We start from the raw sequence: 27,784 nt of genomic DNA, 5'->3' as shown, positions 1-27,784 counted from the left end.
TTATGATTGGTTTGTCAGTTTGAATGTAACCAATTAGGTTGCTGATGCAATACGTTCTAATACAAACCCAAACTTTTTCAGCCCATTTTGACTGCTGTCCACACCAAACAACAGAACCGTGGTTTGGCAAAAATTCCAGGTTGGTTTGCATCCAAATGATCACTAGTTCAATTTGGCTGCTGGTATGAATGCACGATAATTCTACATCAGACGTGCTTTTTCTGCTTCTTCTAGCAGCACATCAGTGGTGTACTGTCAGCATAATCTGCCTGTTTTAATATTTGACTCTTGACAGAAACTCATATCATTCCTGCAGCACGAGCTGCTGCTAATAACGCCAGGCAAGAAATGAGATAATAACAAAGCAGTGCGCTGGATTTTGGCACATGGATTGCGGAATGTATTTTTGGCCAAGTATCAGCGACCTGATTGTTTAAATTCAAATCGACAAACCTTTCACTCAGAAAGAATCAGATTTCAAGTAGGGTTTATTATTATTGCTTTGATTATGATACACTCAGATGTTAAGCGTCTATTTTAATGCAGAGTAAGAGTTCTTTAATACACTCATGCGTGTAATTTGGTGCACTTTAGCTGTAGCAGAGTGAAACCAGCCTGAACGAAAGATACGTTTTCACAGAAAAAGCCAAACTCTGGTGCAGACTTGAGGAAAGGCAAGTTATTTATGTAGCGCCTTTCATACACTGCTGTCATTCAAAGTGCTTTACAGAGTCAGAAAATAGAGTTGTTAAAAAAATAAACAAGAAAGGAAATTGAAAAACATGTTAGTTAGTTAGTTAGTTAGTTAATCAAAAGCCTAGTTTGTTTGCTAAAAGTTAGTTAATTAATTAAAAGCTTAGTTTGTTTGCTAAAAGTTAGTTACTTAATCAAGAGCCTAGTTTGTTTGCTAAATATTTGTTAGTTAAATGCTTAGTTTGTTTGCTAAAAATTAGTTAGTTAAAAGTCCAGTTTGTTTGCTAAAAATTCGTTAGTTAAAAGCGTAGTTAATTTTCTAAAAGTTAGTTAGTTAAAAGCCTAGTTTGTTTGCTAAAAATTTGTTAGATATTTAAAAGCTTAGTTAGTTTGCTAAAAATTAGTTAGGTAAAAGCCTAGTTCATTTGCTAAAAGTTAGTTAGTTGCTAAAAAATTAGTTAGCTAATTAAAAGCCTTGTTCGTTTGCTAAAAGTTAGTTAGCTGCTAAAAAATTTGCTGGTTAAAAGCCTAGTTCTAAAAGTTAGTGAGCTAGTGAGTTAGTTAAAAGTCTAGTTCATTTACTAAAAATTAGTTTGTTAAAATTCTAGTTTGTTTACTCAAAATGAGTTAGTTAGTTCAAAGCGTAGTTTGTTTGCTAAAAGTGAGTTAATTAGTTAGACAGTTAGTTAAAAGCCTAGTTTGCTAAAAGTGAGTTAGTTAGTTAGACAGTTAGACAGTTAGTTAGTTAAAAGCCTAGTTTGCTAAAAGTGAGTTAGTTAGTTAGACAGTTAGACAGTTAGTTAGTTAAAAGCCTAGTTTGTTTGCTTAACAAACTAGCGAACAAACTAGGTGTGAGATCAGTCTCAGATTTGGGACTGCGCATTACCCTTTAGAGGTCTGTAGCTTTTACTTTTACTGACATTACAGTCAGCTGAATCACTTTGCAAGCCAACCAGTGGCCTCTTTGTGGACAAGCCAGAGTTAGAGCTAGTTCAGCACTCTGATGAAACTCGTCAAAACAGGGCAGATTTTTTAAATGTCTGCCAAAGTAAAAATGCCCCTCTTGTGCGTCTTATTTACATAAAGTTCTGTAATTTTCCAAACTGTCTTCATCTCCTTCACTCCACTGCCGCTCTCACAGTCCTCCACACACAACTGCTTACTGTCACTATAGATATCAGTGGGAGGCAAAAATGTGCTTTGCTCCTTTGTAATGCAAATTATGCATTATTACATACTTATATAAATCTAATTACATAATAATTACATAGTTTGCCTTATGAATTGCATTTACATGCAATTTGCCTTACTTATCAACTGATTCCAGTCTGAATCTTTTCTCTGCTTTTCTTCAGTGACAAAAATATAAATGGTGGGTTTTCTTTTTCACTTTTCATGTATGTGCAACAATGACTAAATAAAATATCTCTTTTTCTACTTGCAAACAGAAATGTAGTATTAATTAGAAGTATAGAATCCACATTTTCAACATAAATGAGAAATAATTTATAAAGAATTGCACCATCCTTTAATTATTTTTACAAAACAGCAAGTTCTAATGATAAAACCAGTGGCTTCCAGCTTCAGCCCAACACGTAGCAAACAGCTGCAGCTTTCAAATGCCGACACTGATAGAAAGTTACTTGTATTTCTATTCAAAACAAACTGTTTAGGTGGAAGGAGAAAAGAGAGTGTGGCATTTAAAGTGATACCATCACTGGTGAGGTCACAGACACGCTCATGTGCAAAAATAAAGCAGGCTTTGGTCAAGGCTCAGGAGAATAAAACTGGCCTAGTGTATAGTGTTTACCAGGCTCTCTGTTAGTAAACTTAAAAGCAGTCACAGGGCAGCGAGTCCAGTTCCCCAGTGGGGCTCTGCTACACTTATACCCTCTCTGAAGTCAGAGTAGACCATCAGATTTAAAATGGAGAGGATGGTACAAGGAAAACATTGAGGCAAGAAACAAACCATTTGCTTGTTATTGGTTATTAATAATTAACTTTGGGATGTCAGGGTTATGTTTACTGCATTGTTATTTGTGTAAAGGAAGAGTGTGTGTATATATATAGAGTGAGTGGAAGTGTGTGTGTGTGCTGTGATGTTGTATAAGCCATGTTTTGTTGTGTCGTAGGTGAGCCGTATCCCTGTGGAGAGCTGTTCTCAGTACAGGAGCTGTAAGAGCTGTCTGGGCTCAGGGGACCCTCACTGTGGCTGGTGTGTCCTTCACAACAAGTAAGTCTGTCTATGTATCTATCTATCTATGTATGAACAAGCAAATGTTTTAACATTGTTAATGCATTTTACTAGTTTCATCCTTCAACCTCAATGGCTTTTAAAACGATGCTTTCATCATACTAGACAGTTCATATGAGAGACCTATAGACAAACTAACGAGCAGCAAATTAACAAAAGCAACTGCAAAGTGGAGCTCCAGTTCCCCTCGTGAACCTCCGTTGAGTGCATGAGCTGTGTGAATGACAGCGAGAGGCTACAATCACGGAGGAGTTGGAACCATTGATTGTATATATGATGTACATGATATACACAATCATTGGTTGGAACATGCAGCCGCTATTGCTCTCATTGGATGTTGGTGATGAAAATGACCTGAGTTCAATCTATAGGAATTCACTTCTTTTCATGTTTAAGTTCATGTGAACTCGGTCAAATGACAAACATCCTCTACAGGGAACAAACTTAAATATGCCATTTTCCTTCACATTTAAGTGCACAATTTCTATTTTTTAGTTTAACTTATTGGGAAAAATAAATCATAAAATATAAAATGTGCCATAATTTTAGCACAGGGCACATTTTAGTTTTTATTTTTCCCCCAATATGATAAATTCAGCAAATAAACAGGATTTGTGCTTTAAAATGTGTGGAAGTGTGTTGGGGGCACCCAGACTTTGGCATATGTATGTATAAATTGTGTACCAGAGTGCACCATATAGGATTGGTATTTGCTGCAGAGATGGTATCACTTTCCCCAGAAAACATAAACAATGATTACCTAATCGTATATAAGAAACATGAAAATATCATGTTTAAAAATCATCTTCATCACTTTTATTAGTCACAATGCCTGAAGTTTCTCACTCATTAGGTAAGAACAAAGAGTATTGAACAGATACTGCGGCCTGGGCTAACTGGACTGAAGTAGAGGTTTTTAGTGGCTACTGAACAGCTTGCATTCATTAGAGCTCTTATAAGATTGTTAAAACATTAGAGCTGTAGAGCACAAAGTGGAAGCTCCAGTGATGTCATCCCCAAGGTAAGCTAACATCTGAACCCACTCATCAACTTTTCATGATGATTCATAGAGCTCTGGAGCCTCTTCAGCCAATCAGAGAGCCATGTGCTATATAAAGACCCCTACAGTGACAGGTGACATCAGCCCTACGCCCCAGATGTTCTGTTGCTGGGGGTTTAAAATATATCATGATGCAACATGATGCATCAATCTGAAAATGATTATGCAAATGCATCCATTTTGGAATGTTTGAACCAATGACAATGATATTCTCAGTAAAGAGTGTTCAATTATTTTTTTTTAATTCCTGGGCTGTTTTCAGATCCGAAAATCCAGTGAAAAGCTTGTAATATTTTAACTGTTATATACCCCGCTACTGTGATGACACAGTTCATCCACTCACATTTGTGTATTGAGTGAATTTTTGAAAAAGATGCTAAACCGTAACAAAAATAATCAAACGCAATAGAAACATTGTGAAATTCGAGATATTATGATGCATTGTTTCATTTCCTAAACGGTTGTAGTCTAATTGAATCATTTTGTTGTGAAATGTGAGATTTTGTAACACTTTGAGGTGTTTCCTAAAGAGTCATAATTGCAGTAAATAGGATCGAATCATGGTGAATGTTTGAGGTTTCTTGCTGCGTTAAACTGTTTCTTAAAGATTTGTAATTAAATTGAATCGTGATAAATGATGAAAAATTTCATGATGAACTGAATCGTATGTTGGGGAATCGCAGTTGGATTGAATAGAAGGGAACAGCTGTGAAAATTTAAATTTTATTGAATTTTTCCAGAACAGCTGTAAAGTAATTTGATCAGTTTTTGGAGATTTTTTTTTTTAATTTTGTGCATTTCATCATTCCCTAAATAACTGTAATAAATTTAATTGATTCATGGTGAAACATGCAGCCACTGTTGCTCTCACTGGACATAGGTGATGAAAATTCACTCTCTAGAAATCACGATTTTCATGTTTAAGACCGTTTGAACCCAGGCAAATGACAATAACACATTCTTTACAGGGAACAAACTTAAATATGCCATTTTCCTAAAACAATAAAATATAAAATGTGCCATAACTTTAGCACAGGAAAGTAGAGTTTTCATGTTAAGTTGATTTGTTTCTGAAATAATCTTAATCAAATTTAATTGTGGTGGAATATGAGAACTCATAAGGGGCTGCGTTGTTTCCGATAATTGAACAATAACTAATCAAATAGAATAGAATCGAATCGTGGTGAGCATTGAATTTTCATGCATTCAGTCGTTTCCTGAAGAATCGTAATTAAATCTAATAGGATTGAATTGTAGCAATGCATTGAGATTTCTTGATGCATTGAATTGTTTCTTGAAGAATCGTAATTGAATCTAATAGGATCGAATTGTAGCGATGCGTTGAGATTTCGTGATGCATTGAATTGTTTCTTGTAATTGAATTGAATCTTGGTGAAACATGAGAATCCATGATGGAGTGAATCGCTTACCAAAGAATCGTAATGAAGTCATTCTGACATCAGAGATTTGTTACTCTTACTTTCCATCTTTCACTTTTAATATTTTTTTTTCCTCTGCGGCTGACTCCCAGGCAGCCCCTGGGTTTGGGGCGTGTGGGGCTGCTGCTGACACCCTGCCAGCCCCACGCTGGCCTTGGAGTAATGGATGAACTCTTGGAGAAAGTGCTGTCTGAGAGTGGGCTGCGTTCTGTCAGCGGTGCAGCGTGATGCGGACGTGGGAGGAAGAACATGTGTGAGAGCGCAACATGTGCCCTAATTTATGGAGCGAGAGGCTTTGACGTGTGCGCGCGAGTGTGTTTGCTCTCCCGAAGCAGCCGAGACGTTGAGGTCCCAGAGCGCAGATGGACATGGTGGCCCTGGAAGCACTTTCTAAGAAGTGAAAAACATTGATTTCTCCCCTCTCGTCCGTGAAATCTGCGAAACGTCTTAAAGCGTGTGCGTGTTTTGTGTCTTCTGCGCTGAGCCGAGCTGCAGTCAGCAGTCACAGCTTTTCTGTTCAGGCACTTGGCAGACAGATAAAGTTATCCAGAGGTAGATGAAACAAAGCCTTTGTTCTGCGCGGCCGGCCGGATGATGAAGGCCGCTATAAAGATCGTCAGAGTCACGCAAACTTTCCCTCTTTCTCTTTATATCCCTCCCCAACCCCAGCCCATACCTTCATCAAGATAAAGATCTTTAATTAAGATGCAAATCTGGGATTGATGGAATAATTAGCGCGAGCCTTTGCTGCGCCCGTTGGAAAATGACATTTGTTTGCATATTAATGCCATATCCCCAGACTTTACATGACCTTGTGACAGCCACTGCACAGTGCAATTAGTGGGACATCAAGCAAAGCGAGAAAGAGAGGGAGAGATTTAATGGCTAACATGCTCCTCGCACTACTTTTTCCACAGCTACTAGGGTTACGAGGACCCCCTAGAATCAGGGACGTTCGGCCACTGTGAGTTATGGAGAGAGAGAGAGACCTTCGACCTCCACCGTGTTGCTCACAGCAGCTCGCCCTGCTGGTCCTCCTTTATTCGCACTCAGATGACAGGCGCATGAATGACAAAAAAAGAGGGAACGAGTGAGTAAAATGGAGAAGTGTGACAGCGCATTCATCTGTTGAACAGGCAGGTCACAAGCTGAGAGCAGTCTGGCAGCGGGGGATGGGCGAGAGAGAGAGAGAGACAGACAGATAGACGTTCATTTCATAAAGAGAGAGAAAGAGCAGTGGAAAGTGCTTCGTTTTATGCCAGCAGGACAACCTTGAAACACTCTTTAGTCAGGTCTCCTGACTGTAAGAGTCTCAAGGTTATAGAAGCTCCATATTGTCACTGTCTGTTTGTATGACTGTACCAGTCCAAGTGTGAAAATGAAACTCTAGCGTTTGTAAAACAGGCTGTTGCTGTGGAACCATAGTGGCCGTACAGTGCTGAGAGTCCAGACTCCTGCTCTGTTCTTTGTTTTTGTTTTTTGGTTTGTTTCTTTTTGTAAGCGATTGTCTTTGTCTCTCTGCCATTTTAAGTTATTTCTCAGTTATTTATCTTAAGGCTGTTTATTCAGTAACTACTTTAAATTAATAAATTATTTAGTGACTATTATGATTTATTCAGTAGCTACTGTAAATTGTTCAGTAACTACTATAAATTATTCAGTCACTACTATAAACTATTGAGTAACTACTGAGCTATTTAGTTCCTACTCTAAATTATTTAGTAACTACTATGAATTATTCCGCAAGTAATATCAATTATTCGGTTACTGTTCCGATTAGTTCAGTTTATGCTCTAAATTATTTAGCAACTGCTATACATTATTCATTAACTGCTATGAATTATTTGGTAACTACCATAAATTGTTCAGTAACTACTGTACATTATTAAGTAACTACTATTAAAGCAGTAAGCCATGAGAGGCCATGCATTACTGCGATTTTATCACAGGGAACGGTGTTGTTAGGCACGACGTGAAACATAAAATATGATAAAACACAGTTTTGCTGAAAATAATTTAAGTTTGTATTAATAATAATGGACATAGACAAGTATTTCACCAAGAAATTTAGTTCCTTTAGAGTATGGGATTGTTGCCAAGCAACCATGGACCGCTGAATGAAGGAGAACGCTCTGTCGCCCATCGCTGCATATTAAAATCATTTCATTTCACTTTGTCATATAACAATGATCATATGATAACGCAGCACTGTTTAGTGCAAAAACGCTCGCTTTATAAGTACTTTTTGGTCACCAAATTACCACTGTGAGCCTTATTTAGCACCAATCCAGTGGTGCCCCTCTCCTCACACTGAGGCAGAATCTCAAATGGCTCTTTGCTCCTACATTGTGCACTACATAGGAATTTAATTACCGGTTCTTGCACCCCTACGATCCAAAATACAACTAAGAAATAGCCATTTGGGACTCATCCATACTTCATAAATGATCCACTATTAGGCTGTAGAGGCTAGAATTTCCAAAGTTTTATAACTAGCACACTATTTAGGGAATACGGAGCCATTTGGGATTCAACCTGGGTTTGGCACTACGTCTGACGGAAACACGGACATTTGAAGCGTGTAATCCATTCAAGTGACATTTTTAGACTTTTATACTGCCATTTTACAGTTAATCATATCGTAAGTACTTTAATTCTAGCCTGTGATATCAATGATGGAGTTGTTTAGGCTGTTAGCTGTCTTTTAGCCTGTTAGCTAGCTGACCAGCCTAGTTCTAGTTAAGAACTTAAGTTGCCAGCTCCTCAGTTTAAACAAACAACTGGTTCTTACTTCATCAGTATACTCGGTAGTCCATGTGAGCAGCATCAGAGTCAGAGATTATTCCAGTAACAGCACAAGGGTTTTTTCGTGCCATAGCGCAGTAATACACAATTCAGTTGTTGTGAGTCGGTCATAGGTATGCGTATATTGTGGTTTGCACAACGTCTTCGAACGCAGCTCAGCCAGTCAGATTTCAGGACCAGAACCATCTGTTTTATAAGAAACTAATATTGAATTGTGGGCCCACATACAGGCGCTTTCTATTTAACCCTAGTTTAAACTATAAGGGCTGGTTTTATGGACATATATTAGGCCTAGTCTTGGCCCAAACTGCAATTTTAATGATGTATCACTATTAAAAATTGTAGTCTAGACTTTGGTTTCTGGGAATCTAGCTTATTATTTGCTGATTTATCTTAAGACATACCACTCAGTAACTCCTACAAATTATTCAGTAACTTCAACTTAAAATGTAAGTTATGGAGTTATGAGAGGAACTGAAGTGTTTAAGGAACAATAAGCCTTTGGAGGTTAACATAAGGTGCTATTTACTAACAGGGGTCCGTGATGTGATTTGTTTAGGCAATGTTTTGTTTTTTGTAGGTAGAAACAATCCTTGTCAGCCTGAAACGCAGTTAATATTTGAACATGAGCACAGGTCAGCAGCTCTGCCAGATTGATGCAGTCCTCCGGCTCACGTCTCCACGAGATTTAAAAGGCTGTTTTTACATCTGTTTTTAGCAGATGTTCGGGTTATATTTCAGTCCGACCCTTTTCATCATCACAAATTCAAATTGTTATCACAAATAATGTGCTGCGCAGCATTTTTTATTTATTTAGTTGTTTGCCCCCCTCCGGTCCTGTCTCCGTATCAGCCACTTGTGTTTTAATATGGAGACAATCTGACTGGCTTTTAGTGAGCTGATGGAATATGGCTTCTACACGGGACATGACAGATGCCAGGGCTGCTTGTTTGGCACGGGTTCTGCAGGCCCACATGTTTGCTTCTCCGTGTTGTGCAGCCTCTTGCTCCATCTCCCTCGGGGACGACATCGCACGCCGTTGCCATGAGAGATAGCGTTTCACACAGCTCCTGCCAAACGCAGGAACGCTTGCTTTGTGGGAGGGACTGTGTGTGTCTGTGTGTGTGTGTGTGTTGGGGGTAGGGGGTTGGAAGGCGGGGTAGAGACACTCCTTTGACCTGCATCTCTCTTTCTACTCGTTGTTGTCTTGGCTTTGTGTTCAATTCCCTGAGGGCTCTTTAGGCTGCAGCCATCAAGTTAGCCGAGCCGGGGTACGGAGAGCGAGCGAGAGAGTGAGAGAGGAGAGAAGTGGAGGAGAGAGGGAGTGGGGGGTGAACGAGAGGGAGAAGAGAAAAAAAAAGCAAAGTGCACCCTGGGAAATGGTCTGTGTCCATGGCAACGAGGGGAAACTGGAAGATGGATTTGCAGTGCGATTCAAAGCGGTCCCATTTGGTGGGTTTAGTGGTGCTACTGTGTCTGTGTGTGTGTGGCACGGTGAGACGCGTAGGTCTCTGCAGACGAGCTTATCAGGCCTCCAGAGTTTCTCCCTGTCTTCATTAATGTTCTATTAGCAGCTCAGGCTCCTGATGGCTACGTTTAGAACCCCCCTACATCCCCCCCACCTTCTCTCACTGTACACTGTACAGTCACATGCACACTAGTGGCAGCCAAGTGCAGGAGACTTGGGGTTTACTACTAGTGGTGAAAGAAAAGATGCTTTGAGATGCCATTTGGCTGTACCCATTGACTTTGCTTTGGAATAATTAAAGGGCTAAATATGATTTAGAAAGATGTTGTTGGAGAATGATTCACAATTTAAGGAATTTACAGGCCAGCTTGTAGGCCTGTGCCAGTAACAGAGTCCTCTTTTTCAGGTAACTGTGTGGAAAATAACCATAGTAAATGGTTGAACTGTGTTGGGGTGTTTTTTTTTTTTCCTTTGCTTTTTTTCATCTGTTAATTTTGAGATGGTTCCTAACTCTGAACACATGAGCAAACAGTGATAGCGTGTGAGTTGTTGGTTCGTCTTTGTCAAATAAAAGAACATAATAATAGCACAGAGTACAGTAAAGTTGTGGTTATAGTATGATGTCATTGCTGTGGTTTGCATGAAATCAGTCACTAAAATGAATTATTTTTTTTTAAATCTAGCAATAAATGAGTTTTACCGTCATTGGAAGCTGTTATCATAGTAACTATCTCTGAGCACAGGCCTATCAGCTAATTGTAATGCGGTGTCGTAGTTATAAATTAACGTTAAATTGCCAAAAGACTTCAGACACATGCTTTTTCAAGGGACACCCAGAATTTAATTGATCTGTCCATGCTATCCAGGTTTACAGAAGCTTGGCGAAAATTCCCTTTACCTTCCCTTTAACCCAGTGTCCCAAAACACCTAAATTGTTGACATCAGCTCACTACAATGTTTGTATCAATAAATGACCTTGGGGTTCATGCTAGGCTACCAAGATGGATTGTGTTATTGAAGGTAGGCAGGCTAGAAACAACACTGTGAAAAGTGCCTCATCAGATCTACTTTAAAAAATTACTTCATGTTGTAACAAGCAATTGAACTCGTTTTATTCAAATCAAAAAATTACTGATTGAAATAATAATTATAATGAATTATTTAGTTTGAATAAAACTAGTTAATTTACTTATCACATGAAGTAATTTTTTGGAGTAGATCTCATGACCCACTTTTTACAGTGAAATTTACCACCCTTCTAATGTTACCTTTTTGGCCATTTAATCTGCTTTTTTCTGTTAAAAGCTTGGTTTCTCATTGCTATTGATGCATTTACTTGATATGCAAAGAAAGTGATCTCAGAAAGTCATAGATTCTTAATTAGTTTGTCTCACAAACTACAAATAAAAGGCAAACACATGAATAGAAATGTCACACGAGTCACCTTTTATTGTAACTCTGATAAACCTCATCAGTAATAAGCATTTACTGATCCTAAATGTCCTCTGAATGGAACAAAATCATAGTTCATCCAACAGTAAAAGCTCCGATTCTACATGCTGATACCTTTTTAATATGGCCAATGTGGACATGCACACACTATAATTCCTCTAGCAGCAGATTTATACAAGTTTAAGAGGCCCTTGTCAAATTCTTAGAATAGATTGCCGGTGAGACACTCTTATCAATGAGCAATCTTATCAATGACCAGAAGTGGTCATTGATAAGATGACCACTTCTGGTCATTGATAAGTGGACCAGACCTAATCTATCCTGACACTGTGACCTATTCAACACATGCAAAGGAAATATGATTAGAAGTTAATAACACAGTGTAGATTAGGTTGAATGAGTTTTCAGTGTTCTGTTAAGTCTGTCCAACCCCAGAAAGAATGTGTTTGTGGGCGGAGCATGAATAGGTCAATTAAGCACTCAATTTGGGAAACCTCCAGCTTTTGGGATGGTCAACATTTTGATCTCGGATGACGGACAGAAATGGACAAAGCAGAGCATCTGAAAGGCAGAAAGAGAAACAGTGTTCGGTCAATACGCTTCACTCGCAGTGGAGCTCCTCTGCATTTCCCTAACTAATCAGAGTCAAACAGACAATTGACCCAGACCCCGCGAGACACTTAGTCCTTAGCACTTATCAATTAATGCACTCAATCGATCTCCGGCTCTCTTGTACTTTCTCTCCTTCTTTTGCTCTCTCGCTCTTTTAACCTACCAAGTGCTCTCAGCCCACTACCTTGCAGAAACCTTCGGAGAAAAACGTCCATTCAGGGTTTTCAAAGAAGAAACTGTTTTGGATCATCATCTTAAGACTTCGGTCATTTTCTTTCCTGCTCTGATTCATCACTTACACAAGAGTTCGAGGTGACCCAGTGGAGAAATAAGCAATACTCCATGGCTGGAACAGTGTGGCTGGGGAGGCAGCACTAATCTCATGTGAAGGACGCTGAATTAGGGAGAGTAATAGAATTCCTGAAAATTGAAATGTTGGAGCCGATGGATGGGCGCAGAGACAGACGTCTGCAGGAAGGGAATGACTCCATTCAAACACAATCAGTTACACAACTGTCCTTCTCTGGGCTCAGCCTGAACCAGATCAGGTTGACTCAGGTCAGGAGAGTAGATAAAGCGTACATCTAGAGCTTGCAGTGAAGGTTATTGCCTGCTCCCTTTCTCCTTTTCCTTCATCTTATCCACCTGACGCTACACTATATGTGCAAAAGTGAGACACCTGCTCGTCTGACATTTCTTCCAACAGTTCATTTCTGAGCCTGGTTGGTTGCTCACTTCAAATGTGAGTGAGAGAGTAAGACAGACCATAGAGTCTCATCGCTTTTCTGACCTTCTCCAGTAGAGCCACCACAAGAAAGTGATGAACTTGAAAATGGAGAATTGAGAGAGATTTTCACTCGTTGTTGAAAAGCAGGTTCTGTTCAGCCAAATGAGTGAGGTCAGGTACTGATGTTGGACGATGAGATTTGGATTACAGCATTACAACAGTACTATAGCTCATTTCAAAGGTGTTCAAATATAGCCTCATTACTCCAATTCAAAAGTGTTTCATTTCGAGCTTCATCACTCCCACTCATCCCAAAAGTGTCCAGTGGTTTTTCAGCACTCTAACTCATCCAAGAAGTGTTCAGTGGAGCTTCAACACTCCAACTCATCCCAGAAGTGTTCAGTGGAGCTTCATCACTCCAACTCATCCCAAAAGTGTTCAGTGGATTTTCAGCACTCTAACTCAACTGAAAGGTGTTCAGTGGAGCTTCATCACTCCAACTCATCCCAAAAGTGTTCAGTGGGGATTCATCACCCAACCTCATCCCAAAAGTCTTTCGTTAGAGCTTCATCACTCAACCTCATCCCAAAAGTGTTCAGTGGAGCTTCATCACACCAACTCATCCCAAAAGTGTCCAGTGGATTTTCAGCACTCTAACTCAATTCAGAGGTGTTCAGTAGAGATTAATCACTCCAACTCATCCCAGAAATGTTCAGTGAGCTTTATCTCTCAAACTCATCCTTAAAGTGTCCAAAAAAGTTTAATCACTCCATAGAACACATTTTACTTTGCATTGCACATGAGCTAGGGGTACCATCTGCACTATAGCATTTACAGCTCCCCAGTGGTAGGTCATAATGTTGTTGATATGGACACTAGCGTTTTTCTGTACTAGTGGCAAGAGACCGGGGGGACTAGTCTCAAATTAAGAGACATTTTGTTACTTTCCACTCATGATTCATTAGTGATGTAGAGCTTGATTTAACGCATACCACATCAGCATTGGCGAGTATTCTTTAAAACAATGATATCAGTTTGATATTAGGACGAGACTTACCTTTATTATATTTACATTTCTTTGCCAGCAGATCACAGCCACAGGAAAACAGCCATGCTGTACAAGTTTAATTAATTCATTTTTTTATCCTAAATATAAGATAATCCACCTGCACAAGGAAAGGAAAAGTGAGATGGAAATAGCTGTTAAGAAACCCTTACTGAGAAAAGGAAATAGCCAAAAAGAGATGTAAATCAGACAAAGAAGCTGTTGGTGTTCTCAGAACAATGGATTGTCCATCCCAGAGTCCAGATCTTAACATTGTTGAACATGTTTGAAATTACTTGGATTTAGAGAGGCAGAAAGTACAACAAATGTCTAAGACTGAACTTTGTAGGTGTGGAGAAATGCAGATTTCTTTGAGAAACTGAAAGCAAGTCTCTGAAAAGAATGGAAGCTGTAATAAAGGCAAAGAGTGGACACACTATATACCAAAAAAACAATATTATATTTTTCCTGATGCTGAAAAATGAATAGCGCATACTTAATCGCTATTTTGACTGGAAATGAATTACCATGGTATCTGACTTGTGCTCAGTACTGTAGAATAAAATATATCCTAAAATATTGGAACTGGTGGACGTAGTTACTGGGTATCTAGCTAGTTCTGTATTGATGTCAGCTGATATTTGTTAATCTATTTGATTAATCCTGGCATAACTTTACCTGGATAATATTTTGGGGTGCGTTAATCAGCTCATGCCCTGGATGACTGGACATTCAGAACTGGAGGGTCACACTGGAGATGGCAGCTGTATATTTAAACTGAACTCACTGATCTTTGTAAGCATATTACATCGTTACCTGGCAGTAGGTCACTGTGTTGTTGTTAATGTGGTCACCGGTGTCTTCCTGCATTAGCTGCTGGAGACGATTGCGCCATCCTGGGAAAACAGCAACTTATCATACATCACATTACTGCTAGTTCACCAGGAAGAGGAGTGGGGCATAATTGGACAAAATCTCATTTCACAAATGCAGGAGGGGAGGGGTTGGTGGGGGAGCCAAAAAAAGGAGAGTGGTATATCCTTGAATGTGGATGAACACACAAAGTCGTCCTGACTGTTGGTTTCCTTTAATTAAACGCACTCCCATTCGTTCCTCAGACATATGGATGTAATTAGAAGTAAACAAATCATTAATGCAGTGTGCGTCGTGAGTGAAAAACAGCAGCCACACTATCGGCAACACTTTTATGTTCCTCGGAAAGGCGCGGTGGAAGAAAAAGCACACATGCACACACGCACGCATGCACGCACAGACTGGCTTCTCCTGTAAGTGATGAAAGATAAGGAAATCTGAGACAATCCCAGATTTACCTGAGCTTCTGGCTTGAGGTTTCACTTCCCCCGTGTGTTTGGTTATACTCCATGTGGCCGGATGTTAGCTTGGCACCATCTGTGAGCAACCTGCATCCTGTCAGAATCTCTGAGTTTTATTTGTGCTCTGCTCATCATCGTTAGATTCCCACTGGACGCTGGGTTCAAATTAAGAGACGTTTCATTGTCTCCCACCTGCAGTTCATTAGCAGGGTAAAAGAGAGCTTCATTTAAAGGAAGTCTCTGGTGGGTGATGTCATCATATTGCTTTGCCTCTTCCCATTCCTCGCTCAAAGGAACAGTATGGATGCACAATAGCATTGATACTTCATCAATATTGACTTATATTTTTGTAATGTAGAATAAATAGCATAGTGATATTGATCTAATAACCAGAATTGATTTTAAGCTGATACCAGCAGAAAAAGCTGAACAAATCCTATTAATATCTATAACAAATCTAGCCTAGCGAAGCAGGTTACCTGACAACAATAGAAGCTATGTGTAGCCATGTATGCTACCATTAACATAAGAACAATAAAGTTTGGAAGAAGTTCCTCATCCTTCTTCCTGTCCAACTTCTTTTGAATGTAAAAATATTTACTTTCTACCATGTGTGACAAAGCATTCACACCCCACCACCTCCTTGTTCCGGTCTTTTGTAGTAGAAGAAGTCCACACTCTTGGCAAATGAGGACTGAAGAAGGTTCTTAGTGGAACCCCTTTGGTGCTACATAGAACCATTTCTAAAAGGGTTCTTTAAAGATCCATATACGACTGGTTTTCTATCGTACTGACCTGGCAAAGAACCATTTACGCGTTCCAACAGTTCTTTAAATGTTTGTGATTCCATATGGAACCATTACCTTTACTAAAGAACCCCTGAAGAACCAATTTTTAAAGAGTGAGCCTAAGTTCTCAGGGTTCTCTCAGTACTTACAATCAAACAGACTATTCTCATTCTGCAAGCACATGTTCAAGAATCAAAATAATATTTGATTGATTTCAGAATTCAGTGTGTATTTTATTTATTGTTGATGTTATGGCTTTTCTGACATTCTTTTTGGGCAGATATAATAACGCATTCATTTCCCTGTGTTACGGATAAATGGAAGAACTTGTGGTTGTGCCCAGTGAGGACATATTTATAGAAAACAGATAAATCTGTCTGATTTCATTATCCATATTGTTCTCAACAGGCCTAACATATTGGTTTTGGGTGATATATCTAGTAGGGATGCACAGAATGACCATTTTGTATTGATATTGGCCCATTTTTATTTTAAATGGCAGTTGTATTTGATATTAGACCCTGCCTTATGTTTTGTTCTGATGTGATTACGCAGTAATTAGCTTGTGTTTTGGATGAGTGGACACTTGTGGTTGTGCCCAGAACACCACTGTTGCCACTAGCAAATGGCATTGAGTATATGTTTTCATAGCAAAACTGATAAGCCTGTTTGATTTGATGGTCTGTTTTTATTTTGCTCATAATGTTCCACATTTTACACAGCAAGTGTAAAATGTTCATATTGGTGGAATTGGACATAGTTTTTTGGGGGTTTTTTTGCCATTGGCCCTAAAAGTTTCATATCCTGATGCACCCCAGTCAAGCAACAGCTGAATTCAAATTAGCCAAAAACTGCAGAGACCGGCTCTTCCTGCAGTAAGAATCAGATTAAAATATGGAATGTCGCACAGTGGCTGTAGGGCCTGCGGGCAAGACCGGGTAGATGCATACAGTATGTGTTGATTCAGCATTGCTGTCTCTGCAGTGCGACTGATATTTTGTGCTGTTACATCGAATACATGCTGAGAATTAGGTTTGAATCTAAACTCCAAAAAGGTCTCAAAGTCATCAATGTTCACTCGCTGGCTTTAAAGTGATAATTCACCCAAAATTAAATTTACACAGTCTTGTATCACAAATGTGATACAAAAGTACAGACAATATTCAGGCTTCGTACATGGCTACTGCTGTTTTAACTATATGATGTTCAGTACTCAGGTCAGAGACCGCCCTCCATTTATTTAATTTCCACTCAAGACAGCCATTAAATACAAGTTATTTGTTTTAGGAGATGCTTCTGAGAAGATTAGATAGAAGATCATCCACTTGTATTAGGAAAGGGAAAAGTGACAAAAAAACAGGAGTTTCCAGAACTGAAGTTGAAAATATTATTAAAAGCTACAGAGTAAATGGGACTCCTAACAACCATGCGAGACATGGTAGACCACCAAAATTATCCCCCTCAGAAAACAGCACTTAAAGCTTTCATCTTTAAAAGAGAGAGGAGAAAATCAAGCTCCAACAACAATGGACTGGCCACCCAAGAGTCCAGACCTCAACATCACATCATGATCACTTGGATGATGAGGAGCAGCATGCCAACAACTTGTAAGACTGAACTTCGTAGTTTTGGAAAAATATCCCTGCATATTTCTTTGAGAAACTGAAAGCAAGTCTCCCAAATAGAATGTACACTGTAATAAAGGCAAAGTGTGGACACACTAAATACTGAAAAAATAGATATCACATTGTTAAAGAGTCTGTGTAATTTTCTGTTGAGTGTGTGTGTATATATATATATATATATATATATATACATATATATAGCCCTGCGATGGACTGGCGGCCTGTCCAGGGTGTATCCTGCCTTCCGCCCAATGACAGCTGGGATAGGCTCCAGCACCCCACCGCGACCCAGAAGGATAAGCGGTTTAGATGATGGATGGATGGATGGATATATATATATATATATATATATATATATATATACACATTTTTTTGTATTTATTTGCTCAAATAAAACAAATATTTTAACTAGATATTAAATAAATGAATGGTGGTCTTTGACTTATGTACTGCACTATACACCGTTAGTAATTTAAGGTTCTGTGCTGGTACATTTTTCATTCATCAAGGTACAAACAATGTAAATGTTCCCTCAAAGGTACAACAGTGGTTTTAAGGTCCAGTTGTGTACCTTTAATAAGTTATACCCAGTGACAATATACATATTTGTACCTTTTAATAACCTAATGTTTTAAAGCAGAACAATAAAATGAAAAGCCTGGAGACGAGACGGGGTGTGTGGAGTCGATACAACTTAGAAAATTTCAGTGAATTATGGCACAGTTATGTGCCCTGACTAAAGGTACTGAGACGTACCCTTAAGGGAACCACCCAAGTGACAAGAGGGATACTGCCCCAGTGACAGTTTACTACCTTTTTGTCTGAAAGTGTAGAGAACAGTTTGTCAGAAACCACATAATCAATAAGCACATAAGCTATTTGAATCTAAATAAGACATGTTTTGTAAATTAACACTGATTCATGTTAAAACCCAGTTAAGAACTGGTCAATATATATTGGTTCCACCATATCAGCCACATTTGGAGCGGCTAACTGAAACAGGCTTTATTTTGCATATGTTATGAGTAGATATGGTCAGATTGGCCTGAGGGCTGTAGCATCTCTAAGTGCCTGTAGAGAAAAATAAGGAGATTTGCGCCCATTTGCAAGTATTAACCCGCAGTAACCCCCCCTCGACGCACACACAGTCCTCAGTTCATCTGCCTAGCACAAACATGTGCAACTTTTAACTCCACTTAACACGTCTGACAAATGTGCCAGCGTTATGAATGTTTTAATATCCGGCTGCCGCTCAGCGTATCTGCTCTCGGGAAAACCAGGCCACTCGCCTCCACAGACGGCGCAAGAAAAACAAAACATGAAATATAGACGTGCGCAGGGGAGCGACTCCACCGTGCCGTCTCATAAACATCATCAATATCGTCCCTGACCCAGGCTGGAGATGTTGGGAGCTATTGATTTGGGTGTATTGTGCACAGAGGATTTGTTGCTCAGTGTGTAGTGTTCAGAGACTGAAACAAAAAAGTCTGATCAGTGAGGCTTATCTATAAGGTGTCCTTTTACACAGGGATTAAAGCGATAGTTTGGCAAAAAAATTAATTCTCACAATTGTCTTCTTACCATAAGTGCAATCAATCAGCCAAGACGTGTTTGGTGTTTGGCGTTTGCTTCTTTAGTTTTGCATTGGAGCTCCAAGGCTAATGTAGCGAACAAGAAATAGAAGCTCATACTCCACTAATTTTTTACATTTTCATTATGTAATTTTACATAATTATGTAAATTATGTAATTTTTCAATTATGTAGTTTTATTCGTCCTACAAGGGACATTTGCCGTTTTGCTCCCTCACTGTGCCCACTTTGGGAGCAGCACAGCGTCTCCAGCACAGCAGTGCCACCTGGGGCAACCAGGTCTACCCAGTCAGTCCTGAAATTTGAACCTATGACCTTCTGGTTGCTGGCTCATTTCTGCTACCGCTAGCTTTTTCTAGCACAGGGGTCAGCTACGAAGAGCCATTTTGTCCTGTCAACAAAAATCAAACCACAACATTTTATATCCATTTTACCATCTTGGCTGTAAACATGTCTCAGTAAGTGCTCATGTAAATATGTAATTGTAATTGTATGTAAAATGTAAATATATAATAAAAAAAATAAAATATAATACAAATAAAAAATTTTTACTTACTTTGCTCTGCTTTAAGCTTTAGCTCAGCTATAGCCGCTTTCCTAGCATTTCCAACAGGAAGCTTTTCCTCAAAAGTAGAATAATTTTCTTGTAAAATGTTTCTCAACGTTGGATTTTTTTTACAAGGCTGAAGTCAGCTTCTCATTTGCCAGCTTCTTGTTCGAATTTCCCCGTTCCACCTTAAATGGTGCCTGAGGCGCCAGAGTGTAACTCCTGCATCATTTAAGGTGGAACAGGAAAATTTGAATGAGAAGCTGACTTTGAGGCCAGAAACTGAATGGAATTTGGAGTTAAGAAACAACGTTGATAGTGCCGTTTATACCCAGACTAGACTGGGCAACATCCAGTGTTTAGGAAAATCAGGGTTGGTATAAACCCTGGTAGATAAAGCCTTCAACTTAGCGTAGGTGCAAAGCTCTAAATGACCAGGTTTGTGGGACTATGTAAACAAGTGCTGTTGTGTGATTGCAGGCCCTGGACTCTGGAGTCTAAACTATGCTTTGAATTTGTGTTTAGGTGTTCCAGGAAGGAAGCTTGTCAGAAATGGGAGGTGCCTCAACACTTCAACACAGAGCTCAAACAGTGTGTAGACATCACCGTCACCCCCCAGAACATGTCTGTGACCGCTGCCTCCACTCAGGTGAATTGGCCTTTTCTGTGGACCCAGTTTTTGCTGCTTCCAAAGCATCGCTTTTGTATTATGTGCAGTGAACAACCTCCATATTGTGCAACCATAATCTGCAGTTTACTTTCACATTTTTATTTAAGCATACAAGTAACTGTGTAGTTTGATCCCCATATAACTGTGATAAACAGTCAGTAAAAGCAGACATTTGTTTTCTGAATGGAAAATAAGGCTCTTTGAAACACGTCGGGCCACAGGCTTGAACCTTTTTTGCCCTTCAGGCTTTATAGACTGTTATTGAGTATATTGTTAGATGTAGCGCATGTCTGCCTGGATATTACTTTAATCTTGTGTAATGTTTGTTTAAATGAAACCATTAAATGAATCTGTGTAGATGCTCTATTGCCAAAGCTGGAAATGTTGTGACAGAGAACGTGAATCTGTTTTGATTCAGCCGTGTTTTTTATTTATTTGAATCAGACAGTGCTTTTGTTATGAAGTCTCATGGTCATTTCTCTGTGTGCACATCCTTCTGTGTGTGTTTGCTGTATTACAGTTGAGCGTTAAGGTGACGAATGTACCGAACCTGTCGGTGGGCGTGACGTGTGTTTTTGAGGATTTGAGCGAAAGCCCAGGAGAGGTGCTGCCTAAAGGCCAGGTGTTCTGTATGTCACCGTCTCTGCGGGACGTCCCAACACTGACGCATGGATACGGTAAGACATGGAGATCGAGCAGTCACATCAAACACTCACAATGCATGTGCGGCACTCTTGAACAGGGGTGCATAAACTTTTTGTCTGTGGTTGGCTGAGCCAAAAAGTCAAAATAACTAACTAGTAAAGAAGTTTGGTAGGTTAAAATAGAGTGTTTATAACATTACACTATATTATATTACCAAAAAACTTCGAAAATACAAATTTTGAAAACGATAGGGTTAGGACGAGGTGACTTTCAGCAGGCCAAATCAAACACTGGCCCTCGGGCCACACTTTGGGCAGCCCTGCTTTTGAGGAATCCTTGTCTCTTACTTATACTTATTTTTAACCGTTTAAATCTTAAACTTTGGCTATTTCTCCTTTTTAATCTGCTCTTCCTGTTAACATGAATATGATGTAATGATTTGTACATTTTAGACATTTTTGTATAATGTTTGTGTAAACTTTTTGAACAAGAAAATGCCTGAAAAAGTGTCACGTTATCATTACTCTGAATAACCCTTCAAAGCTGATGCAAAAATGTGATTTCAGCCATTTAATCTGCTCTCCTCCTTTAATAGCGAAAATATGTAAACTTTTTTTTATTTCGTTCATGTCACAAACTACTTTTTAGAACAAGAAAATGCATGAATACGATTGTAAGGCACACATCACTGACATTTTATCATTACTCTGATTAAAGAAAACAGTGTGCTTAAACGTGATCACAACTGCTCTCTGAATGAGTTCATGCCCTCGGAAAAAGCACAATAGATCCAGCAGTAAAAGAAAACTCATGCCTCTTTTATACAGTGATAGAAGAGCTCTGAAATAGAAATTCCCATAGAAAGCTCTGATTCTACACACTGAGACATATTTCTGTGGCCAACGTGGAGACTTACTCACCGTTACTCCTCTAGTCTCAGATTTAAATGAGTTAAAGGAGACATTGCAAAAGTCTTTAGAAGTATCGCAGGCAAAATGTTTGATTTAGAGTTAGAGTTAACCCCTTAACTCACACATGTCAGACCAAAACACTGCAGACTTCTGTACACTGTCTCATTAAACATACTTGATTCAGCTCATCAGCTAATTAGCAAGGCCTTCATGAACTGGATTCAGAGCGTTAGATGAGGGTATACCCTAATTTCTGCAGCTTTTTGGCCTGAAGGTCCCCTGTTTGACATGTCTGCCTTAACTCTTAGGAGTCAAGAATTATTATTTATACTGCTCAGATGTAGTTATGTGATTAGGCAGGCTTCTCTGTGGAGTTACCATATTATTTGTCTCGGTGGAAGGTGCTGCAGATATCCCTTGGATGGTATGCTGGTAGCGCGTAAACATAGATATTTCTCAGAGTTATTGACCATAACCAACCCCCACCACCACAACCAATACTGTTATCACTCACCAGGGGGTGGGGGTGAAATCAGACAATAATATATTTCACACCTGCTTAAAATGGATCTCCAGTGTGTGCTGTATAGTTACACTGATGTCCAAACATACATTGTAGGTGTTAATTTAAACACTGTTAATTTTACTGCTCAGTTGTAAGCAGTCCTTAGAAAAAGGGTCATCAGAGAGCACTGTTTGTTCACATTTCCAAGCCCATTACTGCTAGATAAAATGTCCAAGGCCAGAGATGCTCATCATAATGTTCCTGAAACTCCATCCAAGGTTTTTATTTATTTTTTAAATGTACTCTAAGAACACAAATGTACTAGCGGTAACCTTTAGACTTCTACCTAAGCCTGATATTCCCATTAATGACAATTATGGCATGTCCAAATGGAAATATTATGCCAATTATGGTGAAGTGAGGCACACAAGTATAATTGGATGGCCAGAAATTTAGTCATTAGTGGAAGCAAAGGGCTGTCGAGTTTGGAAATGTAAGTGCATTTCGCTCGCAGATGGAGGAAGTGGATAAATGCGTTCGCAATCAAACCTATTAGAGTTACGAACTTTGCTGAATTTATGTGCAGGTAGGAGGATAATCACTATGTTCCTGCTGTATGAAGTCCTGCTTGGTCGCTTCCTGTACTAATTGGTCACTCTGACCTCTTTCCTCTGTCTTTTTTTTCTTCATGCAGGTGATAAGCGAGTGGTCAAGCTCTCGCTCAAGTCCAGGGAGACGGGGCTCAAGTTCATCACCACTGATTTCGTCTTCTACAACTGCAGCGTCCTGCAATCGTGAGTGCTGATTCTCTGTTTTTTCTGTGGCTAGCAGACGAGCTTTCACCACCAAAGCAAGCGAATCTGCTGCTTTAGAGCGGCTCTCTCTGGGGTTCTTCAGTGGCCGTCTGTGCTCACTCTCTATACATAATCTCAAATAGCAGGGGATCTGACTATTTCATTTGCTGTCGCTAGAAAAACTCCCGCTTTCCAAAACTGCAATTCTTCAGGAGAGGAGAGAAAAAACTTTTTTTGTGTGTGTTTTTACTGTTTTGGCCTAATTTGCTGTATAGTGAAACTTTACTGCTTTATTTTTTTAGGTCTCAGAGTTTTTAAAATGCCTAAAGGGCACAAAGTGGAGAGTTTCAGCTGATATAAAAAATGAAAACAATCAAAATGGAGCTGACACCAGCATCTGCATAGCCTGACTGCCTAAATAAAAATGTCAAAGGAATAGATCAGAATTGCAGAATAGCAAACTTGAACCCACTGGCTTGCCATTTTTAAATAGTTAGTGCCTAAAGGTACACATGTTGGTTTGTTGCCATTGTATAATGAGTTGTCTTCTCCCACGTTTAACCCTTAGAAGTCGAGTTTTTACTGTTTTGCTTAACTTCTTAAACGTAATTGTGTACTTACACATTAATTACAAAGTGAGTTACTCTCTGCAAGTTTTTCCATTTATTTTGAGGTCAAGAAATGACAAAATCTTGGCAAAGGATGTTTATTCTTTCTACAGAATCTCTACAGAATTTCACCAAATTCAAATTGTAATAAAATATTTCCTCTTCTATTTACAAATGCGTATGTGGTAGTGACTCATCATCATCATCATCATCATCATCTTTAACCGCTTAATCCAGATAGGGTCGCAGTAGCACTTGGGAGAGCAGAGAATCCCAGGCGACCCTGTCCCCTGCAACTTCCTCCAGCTTATTTCAGGGTACCCTTAGCCGCTCCCAGGTGAACAAAACCCCCAAGATACTTAAACTACCCCACCTGGGGCAGATCCTTTCCCCTAACCTGGAGTGGGCATGCCATGGTAGTGACTGAAAGTTTGTAATCAGCACTTTCCAAATAATTTCTTTAGTTGTTTTAGTCAGTTAGTAGTGAGAAATAATTCACATAGAGTTACACCAAGCTTTTGTTATTAACAGCGATATCCGTGACTTAGACTTAACTCGAATTACGAAATAATTTCATGTTCGTCATTATCCATATTGTCATCCCCTATACTCAGCTTCATTTTTGGTGACTGATACTGGCGTCAGCTTCATAATTAAGCCACCAAACTGCCCATCACAATGAGATCCCATGTAGCGTGCTTAAATACATAGCAACGCATCATGACAACCAGACCATTCTTCCAAAATTAAAGTAGCCCATTCTGCTGCTGACAGTGCTGACATCCACTCTGTTGACAAGCAACTATCTGATGTTTGCTTTCATTTTGTACATCATTCAACTGTAAATGCAGAGATGTGGCCTCGCCGTAATGCATCTGAAATGCGCATCCCCACAGGGGATAAAAACTTAGCACTCAGGAGGGGGTGGAATATCAAAAGCCACCACCCTGGCAAATGGCACCCTGTTAGTAATCATATCCTTGCTCAAGAAAGATAGGCTCTCTACCAGCACTGTGGAATCACTCACACAGTAGAAAAAAAAGTCCTCCCTCGCTGCAGATTGTCAGTAAATGAGGGTAATTGGTTTGGAGGTGTGAGTGGAGGCTGGGTAATTGGAGTGTACTCCAGCTTCACGCTGCTAGGCCTAATATCAGCGCTTAGCCCGAGCAGGTTGGCCCAAACGCAGAACCCTGATTGCTGACGACTGAGAGCGAGCGGCCCCATGTGGAGAGCGCAGGGCCAGAGGTGCAGGACACAGCTGTGCTCCGATCCGATCCGCACATGATACTGAATGGCCAGAGAGGCGTGAATGCACCTTGTTCTCGAACCATAGTCCTACAGTCTTAAATATAGGGGTTACGCCATTATTTTTGGCTTGGATGTATAATTCTAGGTAAAATGCTAATTGAGATGGAACATCCATTGAAAGGTGCTTTAGGAAACTAAAGGTGGTTCTATGATTTTTACGAACTTTTAGAGAAGGTTCATGACTGAAACCCCTCCTACTTCCAATAAATTCCCATCCTATCCTCAGTTTTCTGTGACAAAGTTTTCACATTCCCAACAATACCCCATCTCTTCCCTGTTTCTCACTTCTATCCGTCAAGCCGACCACTGTCCTAAGTGGGGTCAGTCCTTCTAGCTCCAGCATAAGCTCCCGAGAACTCCAGCCCAAGTCCTCTGAGTTCTTTCCCTCCCTCATTCACACAGTCCTCCCTCGAACTTCCACCATATATTGAAAGCCTGGTCCAAACTCTCAGAACGGCCCTTTTTGGCACCTTCAGGAATGCATATTTCAGGGGTTAAATTGGAAATTGGAAAGTTGTAGAACTTGTGTAATAAGTTTAGTAAAGCTAGCTTGCTACTATATGTACCACACAAGGGGTCGGCAACATGCAGCTCCAGGGGCACATGCGGCTCTTTTACTGCCCTGTTGCAACTCCACAGCAGAATTAAATATTTTGGTAAAAGTAAAATAATCCTCCTTTGCAGTAAAATAAAGCTCTGCTGATCGTTCAACACAGTTTTAACAATAAATGGTCTTAAACGCTGGAGTTAATGTAGCCTACATCTGCTAATTCACCAATCTTTAACCCTAAAGGTTGGCACCCAGACTGCGGGTAACATATCAACGCAGACCACAGTCTCGCCTAGCTAGTAGCTAATGAAGCGGCAAAGGGAAAGATTTAAGACAAACATTGATCATTTGGAGACTGAACTTATTTGCGTTTATAAGCACTCAGCTGGTTTCCTGATCCGTTTAATCTGCAATAAGAAACTGTCAAACACTAGAAGTCATGATGCTGTAGTCAGCTTCTCATTCGCCAGCTTCTTGTTTGAATTTTCCTGGCGAATGAGGAGCTGATTTCAGCCTCATAAAAAGTCGAACGTTGAGAGACAATTTACAAGAAAGTATTACACTTTTGAGGAAAAGTTTCCTGCTCGAGATTATGTTATATTTTTATATTATATTTTTACCTATACTAGTGCATTAGCACATACTGAGTCAGATTTACAGCCAAGATGGTAAAATGGACATAAAATGTTGTGGCTCCCAAAGTGGTTTGATTTTTGTTGAGAGGACAAAATGGCTCTTCTTAACATTTGGATTGCCGACCCCTGTACTACACTATGTTTCTATACAATATGAGTTATGCTTTTTAGGAACCCCAGCCCTAGTTTATCAGCTGATTACCAAGCTGCAAGTTAGTCTACACCAAGATAGCTAACTAGCTAGCTAGGTCCATTCACAAATAACCTGATCAAGGTTTGACATTGAGAGAGGGTTAAATCACCACCAAATAAGCTAGATAATCTTACAGTAAGTGCACAACAGTCTCAAAATGGGAAATGTTAGATATATCATTTCACTTGACAAGATGCCATTTTTTGCAGTGCAGGATTGGCACAGGATGCATTGTGTTTTCTGTAGCACAGCAACAGTAAATATGTTTAGTGGTTCAGTTCAGTCACACTTGCAGAGTAAAACCAGAAACCTCTGCTAGGATAATTTCACCTCCAAGGGGATCCACCTTTCCTAGATCAATCTGTAGCCTCAATTTCCAAATTAATCACTTGGATGTTTAATGACTGCGTCTCCTGGACAGCTTGTGAGACTGCAGTGATGTATTGTGGAGGGGTGGACAGCGTTCCGTAGACTTATTATCGAGTTGTTCATTTTCTCCTGATGACTCAGAGAATGGCAGAAAAGTGATGAAGCATGGATTTACCGTCTTACTCCTTGTCACATGGCGTGAGCAACCAACCAGACTCACTTTCGCAGCGAAATTGTACCAAATCCAGACGGGACTGATGACGGCTGGCTTACTGAGGCCACTCTGCCTCTGCGTGTGCATTGGTTTGGAGAGGAGCTTGTGCGGACGCTCTGTGAGTCATTGCGGTGGGTGGAAAAGCAGCTGCTAGTCCCCGAGGCCAGGGACTCCCTGATCGTTTCAGGCCTTTCTGTTTCCACGCTGTTCTAACCATTCAGCACAGACTCGTACATCACTTAACACAGCCAGCCAGCTCAATCGCGCATAGTGAACGGAGCTTTTGTTTTTTTTGTTTTTTTTTTTCCCCCCAACCAATTTAAAACCAGCTCTGATTGTGATTAGCATCAGAACGGAAGGGAAATGTGAATTAGTTTATGAAAGAAAAGGGGGGAAAATGAAAGAAGGAAGAGGAGAGAGAAATGCTGAAAGCTGGGCAAGCGCTGGTGAAGGCTGTCACATGATAAAAAATAATTTGCTCCTGGCTAAATGTGTTCAGGTTGAGGATGAAATTGCCTTGTCTTCTGGCAGACCTACACACACACATGCACATCTACACAAACATGTTCGCGCACACAATCAATTCTCTTATGCGCGTACATGTGTGCTTTCCATACGCACGAATGTGGAAGCAGGCTCGCTTGGATCCGACGAGCTGGGCTCGCCAGTTGCCATGGCAACCCTGGTCCTGAGTGAGGCCTTCTACTTTTGCCAGCGCCAGAGCCGGAGCCAGATTATTCCTGTTTCTCACAAAAGCCCTGTGGGAGCGTTTAGCCCTCAGACTGTCTCTCCACACACACACACACACACACACACACCACCCTCCACGGACCCCTGCCTCCATCTTCATTTCCCCACAGTTCTCCAGCCGCCTAGCCCCCCGCTAGCCCTCCTCTCCTCTCAGGTGCCGTAATGACCACCTGTAAAAGAGAGGGATGGGCG

General features: G+C 40.1%; 1 protein-coding gene across 2 annotated transcripts in view; it reads left to right on the top strand.

Annotated features, from left to right (window-relative positions):
• The window catches only part of LOC118813873 (plexin A3), a 202,174-nt gene that overhangs the window by 103,561 nt on the left and 70,829 nt on the right, over positions 1-27,784 (top strand). For both annotated transcript variants that reach the window (XM_036579464.1, XM_036579465.1), the window contains exons 5-8: positions 2,826-2,926; positions 19,966-20,089; positions 20,631-20,787; positions 22,866-22,965. In XM_036579464.1, the coding sequence (XP_036435357.1) occupies positions 2,826-2,926; positions 19,966-20,089; positions 20,631-20,787; positions 22,866-22,965 (482 nt within the window). The remainder of the gene's footprint in view (positions 1-2,825; positions 2,927-19,965; positions 20,090-20,630; positions 20,788-22,865; positions 22,966-27,784) is intronic.

The sequence above is a fragment of the Colossoma macropomum genome, unplaced genomic scaffold (assembly GCF_904425465.1).
Source record: "Colossoma macropomum unplaced genomic scaffold, Colossoma_macropomum, whole genome shotgun sequence".
In the NCBI taxonomy this organism is placed as follows: Eukaryota; Metazoa; Chordata; class Actinopteri; order Characiformes; family Serrasalmidae; genus Colossoma; species Colossoma macropomum.
The sequence above is the reverse complement of the archived record's forward strand: the minus strand, read 5'-3'. Positions and strand labels throughout refer to the sequence as shown.